The following is a 10,641-nucleotide window of genomic DNA, read 5'->3' on the forward strand; positions in this document are numbered from 1 at the left end:
AACTTCCGTTTAAGCTTACAGTATCAAGAGACATCATAGTCAACATCTTCATCAACAGCAAAACCACATTTGTGATTTGGCACAATACACACATACACACAAACACGCACTGTGACGGCATTTCAATCAAAGCTATATACATATGTATGTTATATATAACTATGGATGAATGCAACATCTTTTATACACGTCTTCTGCTTATACATATATGTATGTAAGTATGTGCATATGCATATGTATGTAGGTGAATTTCTGCTACGTACTAACAACAGTTTCACAATTCATTATATTGCTACATTCTTTCGCAGTGTTTTCATGTTCTATATATGTACAACAAAAACTATAAAAATCATTTTAATGTTTAAATAATCGTGAACTAAATTTCGATGCTTCGTTTAAGAGCGGTACATATATTTTCGTATACAGCTAATACTTATGTATTTAACTGCACTTAATTTTGTTCACTTGTTTACATACATATGCACATGACTATACAGTTAAAGTTATATAATATATAAATGATATGACTAACTCATGCTTTGTTCTGAATTTGTAATGAGTAAGAAAATGAAAATGTACTTAAACTTTGCCCTCGCGTTAGGAAGTACTTGGCGTGAGTACAGTAATTTACATATATAAATACAGTATAAGTAAGCAAAATTGTCAGCTACAGTTTAAACTCGTATCCCATAAGAATTTGTCTGCTATGTCTCAGCGTCAAATTGTACAACTAAGAATTATGTTGCGAAAAAGCTCCTTTAAAGTACCATTAATAATATATAATAACCTACCCCCAACTTCCAACAAATCCAATATTTAAGAATAATGGTGTATAATAAATATTAAAATTCAATGACTTAACGCTAATATTGGTTTTAACAACTTAAATTTACAAACGTAATGCAAAAAAATCAAATAAAATAAACAATAAGCGAAATTCGTTAATCGTTTCAATAGTTTAAGTAAAAATGTAACCAAGATAAGAACGCAAATGTAATATAATAGTGAGAGAATTCAATTTTTTAGCAATATTTATAAATAATACTAATGTCTAGCGTTTAAATATTAGATAGAATCAATGCATATTCAAATACAGCCTAACACAGACAAAGTCTTTGCTTTGAAATCAATAAGAAGTATCAACGTTTATAAGCGAAATCAAAAGAAATTACTCAATGAAATTTAAAAGTAATAATTAGCGCAACAATTTTAATAGAAATATAATAGAAATAAGGAAAATTCATTAAAAAACATTTTTTTAATTAAATAAATTTGTGTATGTGATTAACATAAAGATAATTTGTGTAAGCTGCCAATTGAAGCTATGAGACTTTTAATAAAAAATATATAAGGCATTTTTAAAGAAAAAAAATGCTCAACGGCGTTATTATTATAAATTATTTAAAGTATTTTAAGTAAATAAACACAATGTCACACAATTCCTTTAACACTGTCGTAACTGCGGAAGATAAATTGAATGGTTTTGTTAGAAAAAACTTCTTTCCTTAAGAATTCAGCTGAAATCTTGGAAAATAAAATTACATTTACTTGAAAAATGTGGCCAACAGCCAAATGTAGGCAACAAAAACCTTTCTAAGAGCTAAAAGTCAAGCTTACGTTGCAACAGAACCTTTTCTAAGAGCTAAAAGTCAAGCTATGTGCAAGGGAAATGGCCGCGAAACATTTTTGTATTTACAAAACTAAAAATTCAAAAGTTGTCATCAAATATGGTGCTGAAATCGTCACTAAAGTTTGTCATTAATTTTGCTTAACACTTAATTGTTTGCATTTGCACACGCTCACTTTCGCATAATATATTATGGCACATATGATTATGTAATTTATACGTTTTGTTAGTCGTTTCTTTAATTTGTTAGTGACTTCGCCTAAATTTTTGTTGCTCAATTAGTTTACCTAAAGGACTACAAGATTAGTTATATAATCGTGTTTATGCTTCAACTCGTTAAGTATGTACATTGGAATTTGTAAGGCATAAAATAAGTTAAAACTAAATTAAAAATATGATAACAATATAATAGGTGAAATAACGTATAATAAACGCTAACGTTGACCTTTCGATATACCCTGCTTCTTTCTATACCCAGTTAAGGACTATCACTTAGCGCAATTGCCAAAACCGCATAAGAATGTTTGTTGTTGTACCCTAAACTAAAACAACATTTTAAGGATAGAACTGCACTTGAATTTGTTATTTCAAATTCAGCGCTATCTCACATATCACTGTCATTGTCATTAACTAAGCAAAGTAAAACATTTAAACAAATGCTGGCCTTTTTTGTTTTCGAAATAAAATGTTGCTGGAGTTGTTGCCCGAAAATTAATTAACTTAAGCACAATTATATTGTTCAACAGTGAAAACTATTTCCTTAATATCCAATTTTGCAAATAATCTCTTTTCAACGGTAAACCAGTTATGTTATGTATGTATGTTAGTTTCTTTAATGTAAACTTTCTTATTAGTTGGTCGGAACTGCCATTTTGTTTGCGTTTCTAAGACAACATAATAATAATAACTTTCTTCAACTAAAAAGCACACATTTTGCTATGGCCTTTGAAACAACAACATACCTTTATACCTCTTTATACCTGTATTTAATTCATTTTCATTTACTTTGCTTTCAAATGTAACCAAATAATATAATAGAACAAATAACTAAACCATAACTCCACTCGATTCACTCCAGATTTCATATACATATATAACTATATACCATATCGTTAAATTGTCGTGTTTTAATATTCACTGTAATATGCCTAACTACAAATTTAATATACTATATAATATCGTTTGTGTTTTTCGCGGTCTATAGCAAAACCTTTATAAAATTCTACACAGTCATTTGGGTGTATGTGTATGTGTGTTTGCATCCAATATATGTAAGTTCTATGTAAATATTTAGTGTTCAATATGTACATATATCATATTTGCACACATACATATATACATTACTTGTAACTGTAATGCATAGATGAACATAAATATCTATATAATCTTTATTATTATATTGACAAATTAAATTAACTTCCCTATGTACAAAAATAACGCACATCGTTTCGTGTTTGCCACGCGTTTGCATTTGCGTTTGACATTTTGACATTTCGTTTATCAATTGCTTAATAACTAAGGTTAAGTTTTGTTATATATATGTATATTATTAAATTTATAATGTTAATAATTTCTGACTGATCCTTTTTTATACATATCCTCCGAATTGTATGCGATTCGTCTTTACGTAACTAAAACAGCTGAAAAGAAGTATACAATATCTTTATTATAATATGAAAATTAATAAAAAGAAAAATGTAAAACAAATGTTTATAAATAACATAAATATGAAATATAACTAACTCTAAAACATTTGGTTACTTGTGTTCAGGGCTGCCAATTTTTTAATTAAAAGATTTTGAATTAAAATTTGAAAATTATTTCGACTTAAGTTGTCTTATTAAATTCTACATTGTATTCACCTCTAGAATATTGTCCTAAATATTCAAGTTGATCCGAGTAAAAGTTTCAGAAATACAGCCTTGAGAACTTGTGCGCTCGAGGCTAGCTACGCTAAGTGCGCCGACTTTAAACGCGTTTTTCTCGAAACTGTGTTTTTGAAGTCGGTTGGCAAGATTTCTCGAGAACTACTCCACCGATCTTCATGAAATTTTACACACGTCTTTGAAATACAATTCTTAAAGACCTGGACGAAGGATTTTTGTTTTTCGATAACAACTATTTCACAAAATGTCGCGAAATTTTCATTTTATTTTGTAAAAATGTCTGCCAAAAATTTAATTTTCAGTTATTTTCCTTCTTTAGAGTATCCTGTAAAGAATTATCCTGCCAACGCGGGCGTATCTGTATATGTATATGTACATATGTTTTTTAAAATATTTTTTTCCCAAAAATTTAAGAATTTTTTTGTTAATAAAACAGCTCGTTTGTAACAATAAAAAATTCTAATAAAATATTTAATTTTTAATATGAAAAAAATGATGAAAAAAGTCTGTTTTTTACACGAAGACACCCATGTAATCCCTTAAGATTTTCGAAATTGCAATTAAAACAAGACACAAGCATAAGCTTTAACTACGGTTACGGTTTCACCGCAGCTATAATACCAGGTACAGAAAATAACAGTTATTGCATAATTTTTGACCGAAAAAAATCATTATGGAAAAGGAAGGTTTGGATATACATACATATATGACATAGTAGTTGAAATTGTTTATTTGTTTTTGTGTTGAGTTTTTTGAGTACTACACAAATATGTATGTCAAAAACTGTTAAAATTGTATTTCTTTTCCTTCATAAAATAGTCGTTATATTTTGATTTTTTTATCGCTAGATTTTTTTGAAAACGTTCATTTATTTCTCACAGAATAATAGTTATGTAGCGAGATTTGCATAACTCTTATGCAATAAAAATTAAAAAGTAAACTTTTTCGTAACAATTTCTTAGGAGATTGCACTATTGCATTGGAAAATAATCTGTGCCGAATTTCGGGGAGATATCTATTCAAATGAAAAACTTATCCATACAAACACTTGATTCCTATTTTTCAGTTTGTATGGCAGCTGCATGCTATAATGGTTTGATATCGTCTGTTCAGACGAATGAGGAGCTTTTTCGGAAGAAAAAGGCTTATGCAAAATTTCAGATCGATATCTCAAAAGCTGTGGAACTAGTTCGCGTATATACAGACAGAGGGACGAATATGTCCAAATCGATATATAAATACATAGATATAAGCTATATCTTAGTCTCCTTTGGGTGTTACAAACTTCATGGTATTATTTTTATTATGCATTATTTGTAAGCCTGCTCGTGTTCTATTAACATTTTAAATAATTTGATACTTGAATACAATTCAAAAATTTAAAAAGTCTGAAATTTTGTTATTTATACAAAATAAATACAACTGCTAAGGTATTGATTTTTTGATAACTTCAAATGGTCACTACTCTGCTCGTTATTCTTGAACTCTGCTTTCTTGTCAAAATCAAATGTCAAAACAAGAACACCGTTATGTACTTCACTTTATCACTTATATGTTATTCTATTTTTACTTGATTATTATTATAAAAAATTTTAAATTAATACAAATATATACAAGAAATATATTTGTTGACTTACCATATTTCAGTATATTGTTGTTCCACAACGTTAGTTCTATTCTTATTGCAATTATTTTTGTGAATAATTAATATCGTACAAAACAATTGTTGTACAGTATTATTAAATTAGTAGACTTGTTGCAGCAGCAAATCTGGCGGAGCGCAGCCTATACAAGTAGTTGCTTTGCTGTTCGTGTTTATTGTATTTATTTATAGCTGCGCAAACTATTCGCAATTGTAATTGTTTGTTGTTGTTCAATATTAACAGCTCAATTGCATGTTTGGCATTCAAGTGTGTCCACTTAAAGTGATAGTAGCATGAATTGCGCTAGTTTGTGTAATGCAGGCCAAACAGTATTTTAATGGGACACAATAATTTCGAAACGTTGCATATATGTTCACGATTCAAATTTAAATAGTTTCACACACAAAATTTTGCAAAAACTTCACCTCTCACAAATTTATGTCAACTTTTGTTGCTGTTAAAGAAAGTCAAAGAATTTTGGTTAGTGTTTGTCTGCGTATGTATAAATTGCTTTAGCGTCTCCTAATTCAACGATCGGATACTTTGCGTACGCGTTAATTTCCTGCTGCTACATACGTAGACAATACTGAAAATTCTCTGTGTGGCTTTCTATTCTACATTGGCTGCATATATGTGTTCTTAATTTCGGCTCTATGCAAGTGAGTGTGCGTGTGTGTGTAAGCAATTGTGTATATTATTTATGTGTGTGAAATGCTGTTCCTAAGCGAAATATTTCAGTTCCTTGGGTGAACATCACAACTAAGGATTAATTACGTCCCGACTTGCGCCCGCTACTGCTGCTTTCGGCAGTGTCGTGTCGTTCGCGCACATTCTTCTCTTTGCCATCGTTGTTGCGATTGCGTGCACTCGTCGCTAGCGTGGATTGGGTGGCCGCGTTATTACTAAGAGCGCCGCTACTACTGAAGCCACTGCTTCCGCTATTATTGCTGCCGGTGCTTTGGCGATTCTCGCGTAAAGCATCTGAAATAAGTTTAAAAATTATCGTTTTATCTTGTTTGTTCTTCAACAAAATGTATTATCGCATTTTTGATGTACCTTTATCTTTGGAAATTTCAGCACGTAATGTCACTACATTACTTGCGCTGTTAATCACAGCACCTGTGTTGTTGCCACCACCGCCACTGCCGCTATTGTTGCCTGCGGAAGTGGTGCCGGTGGCTGCATTCGTCAACGCTTGGCCAACAGTAGTTATGCCACGTTGCTTGTCAAAGCCTATCGGTTTGTCGCTTTGCTTTTCTACATACTGCAAGGCAGTAGCAGCTGCTGCTGCTGATGAAGAAGGTACTGTCGCCACTGTTGCGGTCGCCGTCGCCGCCCCAATAACAGCACTGACTACACCACCCGCTCCACTAATGCTATTAGCAGTCTCATATTTATTAATATTCATTGTTGAAGCTGACAGTTCACTTTTATTGGGCACAGCCACAGGTGAGGCATTGCCTGAGGCCGAGTTCTCAGAACTCTTGTTGCCACCATCGGCGACGGCGCGCTCCTTGTGATGTTGAGCTACTTGCGCGTAGCTTAAACGTGAACTGTTATTATTTGTCGCACTCGTGGCATTCGCTATTGGTATGCCCGTTTGTGCTGCCGCAATGTTTTCAATTGAAGCAGTGTTCGTAGATGTGGAAGCATTTTTATGCTTCGTAGCATCTTTTGGCGTTGCCTTTTTGGCTAGTAAATCTGCAACTGCAGGCGGTTTCTTGTGATTACTTAGGCTGCAATCGGCAAAATTTGTGGTCATGGTAGCAACACTGCATGTAACGGCTTGTTGGCCATTATTGCCGGCGCTGCTGTTGCTAGTGATGCCACCGCCCACGCCACTGCCGCTGAGCGCACCGGCTGTAACTGGTGTGGTTGAAAGCACTGCATTAGCGCTTTTGATGGCACCGCCCGAAGTGGAGTTTGGGCCGCCGCAGCCACTACCGCGATGATTGTGTTGCTGATGCAACTCGTTGCTGCCATTGTTATCGGTTCCAGCATGTGGCTGCTGCTGCTGTTTACATGCTGCTTCTTGTGTCGCCGCAGAAACAGACAAATCCTCAGTCTTGTTTATGGATTTTTCACCAGTGACTGTAAATGAAAATTGTGCTGATAAATTGAAGGAAGCTAGAGAAAATACGAGTATATGTACATTTACGGTTATTCCGTTTAAGGTGGTCAACTACAAATAAAAAGAGTTTTAAACATTTCACTCGGTAGATGTGCATAGCGTTCGTTTAAGTCGTTTTAAAGTATGATAAGTGAATGTATATATAACTAGTTTACTACTTTTCACGCTCTAGGCGATTGTTAAATGAATTACAATGTGAAAATTCCCCTCTTCCTCTATCACCATTAGTATATCTCACCAGTATTACTGTCGAATGATGCATTGCCGCCAGTCAAACTATAGGCATTGGTTTGTTTGGATTGTGTTGGACACTTTATCACAGTGTTGTTGGATGAGGAGGCGGTGGTTGTGTAGTTTGTATTAGCATTTGAATTTTGTTTATTCAATGTCGAGGACTTATTGTTTGGCTTTATTGTAGCTGCTGATGGCATATTCGGTTCATCAGCTGGAAAAGCACCTTCTGTAGCGTTGATGGACGATGTTGTGGTGGGACTAATGGTGGTACAAGCACCGGCATTACGTTGTTGATAGTTTTGTTGTTGTTTATTACTGTGGGCGGAATCTTTGCGAGATTTAATCTTCCCATTACCACCGCTGTTCGCGCCAGAGCGCACAACATCTGCCAAACGGTTCTCATTGGACCAGCCACTGCTGTTGGCGACGCCGCTGGCGCTGCTGTGGTTTTGGTGGCTACTACCAACGCTGCCAGTGCTACCGCTACCAACACCACTGACATTCGCTGCTACACCAGTTACCGCCGACGAGGAACTATTAGATTGCTGTACTGCAATAGAAGGGCTTAAACACTGATTGTGTTGCTGTAGTTGGGGTTGCTGCTGCAGGTAGCTTGTTTTTTGCGTTGGCACATCTACGCTGCCACTTATACTTCCGTCATTTCCGCCACCACCGTAAGACTGCTGAGGCTGCTGTTGCTGTTGTTGTTGTTGCTGTTGCTGTTGCTGAAGAGGTTGTTGATGTTGATGATGATGTGGTGTCGAATTCGAAGATTGCTTAGTACTTGACACCGCAACATTGTTACTGTTGCTACCACTACTATTAGACGAAGCCGCACCAGTAGACGCTAAGGAAGAGGAAGCTGTGGACGACGAAGTCGCTGTTTAAGTCAAAAAAATGAAAGTGGGTTAGAATGCAAATTTTGTAAAACAAAATATCATTACACACTACAAAAAAAAAAATTGTTGAAACGTGTCTAATTGAAGGGACAACTCTTCTTTTTGAAGAAACGATCAATGTGCATACTTGGGCGCGTTCGAGATGGCAATCACAACGCAGTGTTGCTAAAGTGCCAAAGTACCACTTTCTGCGTGAATTTCTGGCAACACTTGCAACAGCATCACGCTCTGCTGCCACTTTACACAAATAATCGGCATTTTAGCAGAGTATCAACAACAAAGTGTCAAATATGCAACAGAGCTGTGCAGCTGTAATTATTACCTAACTCTAACGAACCCTTTCTGATAATACGTACAGAAAATAGTGATATACTTGTTATGAAAAAAAGGGACAAACCTGGCAGTGGCGGAAAAGCTGCTGCTTCTAAATCGAATTGTGGTGGTTGTGGCGGCGGCACATGTTGCTGTTGCTGCTGTTGACCGTGATGTCCATGACCGCCACTGCGATCATTGCTGCGATCGCTTATGCCATGAGCACCATTCGTGCCACCTCCACTTAGGCCACCGTTACCACCGCTACCACCACCACCACCACCACCTACTTCGTGGCGATGATGGTGGTAATGATGCGTTGAGCCCGTATGATGCGACGATGAATGGTGATGGTGGTGCTGCTGTGATGGACCGCCGCCACTATGGTGATGATGATGTGACGCCCCCGAATGTTGCGAGTGATGACCCATTCCACCACCGCTATTATAATGTGGATTATAATTATTGCCTTTGTAACCACCTCGATGTTCTTCGCGATGTGAATTGTAACTTGAGCCGCCGCCGCCGCCGCCGCCGTGATGGACGCCTTCACCGCGCTGGCCATGATGCACACTGGCACCGCCGCCACTGCTTTGTGACGACATTGGAGTATTATTACCCACATTTGAGGATAATTGCAGCGTATTGCCGGAGTTGGACGATTGTTGTGTTTGTAATTGTTGTTGTTGTTGCTGCTGTTGCTGTTGCTGCGATTGATGATGTGATGATACGCTACCACCAATGTAGGCTTGCTGCTGCGAAGTAGAGGATTGAATGAATATTTTTGCTTTTTGCGTATTCGCATTGTTTGTTGTGCTTGTTATTATTGATGATGTTGTTGTTGTAGCAAAATTATTACTATGATTATTGTTAGTAGCATTAGCATTAGTAGAAGTAGAAGTTTTAGTAGTAGTATTAGTAGTAGTAGTATTGGTGGTGGTAGTAGAAGTGGCAGAACTATTATTGCTAAATTTATTATTATTATATTGGTTGTGGTGGAAGCTGTTGTGGAAGCTATTGGACATTATCTGGGTTTGATTTGATTGGCTATGCTGCTGACTTTGGTGCTGATTTTGGACATAATGTTTGTGCTGGTTTTGGTTATGGCTTTGACTTAGTTCGGTTTTCGTATACGAATTGCGATTCGGACTCGGATTCGGGCTCTGATTCAAATTCATGTTTCGATTCTGATTGGGACTTGCAATTACGTTTAAATTTAAGTTCATATTATGATTAGAGTTCACCGCGTTGTAGTTATCGATGGCAGTGATGACTGTAGTGGTAGTGGTGGTGGTAATGGTGGGGTTGCTAGTAAATGACTGCAAACCACCGCCATGCTGCCCTCCGCCTTCAACGCCACCAACTCCTTCCCCTACTCCGCCTCCACCTCCTCCTCCTCCTCCTCCATTGTCAATGCCGCTAGTATTTTCAATGCATCCAATGTTGCTGCCATTGCCTACATCGAATTCTACACCCATATCGCTTCCACTAACTCCAACTCCACCACCTACCCCAACAACATTGTGCACGAAAGTGCTATAAGGCGTATAAAATGTTGTTATACTGACCCCACCGCTAACTCCGGCGCCACCACCAAGTCGAGTGCTTGGCGTATATGTCATAACGCTGCCGTCGTCATCACGTCTCCGACGACGATGCCGCGGCTGCGTCCAATGCATTGGCGGCTCCTTCCCCACCACACCGACACCAACAGACGACGACGTCGCCAGCGACGATGTTGAACTAGACAGATTACTTCTGCTGTGCTGTTGCTGTTGATGAGGATGCGATGATTGCTGCTGCTGATGCTGCTGTTGTTGCTGCACCAACTCACCACTAGCACCCATACCTAACACACCGCCATCGTCTTGCAGATCAGCAACATGTTGGCCGTGCAAATGTGGTTGCT

General features: G+C 36.8%; 1 protein-coding gene across 1 annotated transcript in view; it reads right to left on the bottom strand.

Moving 5' to 3' along the window:
- Positions 1-1,289: 1,289 nt before the first annotated feature.
- The window catches only part of LOC120777226 (la-related protein Larp4B), a 13,669-nt gene continuing 4,317 nt past the window's right edge, over positions 1,290-10,641 (bottom strand). Inside the window, exons 7-12 of the mRNA XM_040108407.1 lie at positions 10,301-10,641; positions 8,818-9,487; positions 7,526-8,401; positions 6,213-7,247; positions 5,151-6,137; positions 1,290-3,267 (exon numbers count right to left, since the gene is read on the bottom strand). The exon at positions 10,301-10,641 is cut by the window's right edge and continues 306 nt beyond it. Coding sequence (XP_039964341.1) covers positions 5,923-6,137; positions 6,213-7,247; positions 7,526-8,401; positions 8,818-9,487; positions 10,301-10,641 — 3,137 coding nt within the window. The 3' untranslated portion in view covers positions 1,290-3,267; positions 5,151-5,922. The remainder of the gene's footprint in view (positions 3,268-5,150; positions 6,138-6,212; positions 7,248-7,525; positions 8,402-8,817; positions 9,488-10,300) is intronic.

The sequence above is a fragment of the Bactrocera tryoni genome, chromosome 5 (assembly GCF_016617805.1).
Source record: "Bactrocera tryoni isolate S06 chromosome 5, CSIRO_BtryS06_freeze2, whole genome shotgun sequence".
NCBI lineage: Eukaryota > Metazoa > Arthropoda > Insecta > Diptera > Tephritidae > Bactrocera > Bactrocera tryoni.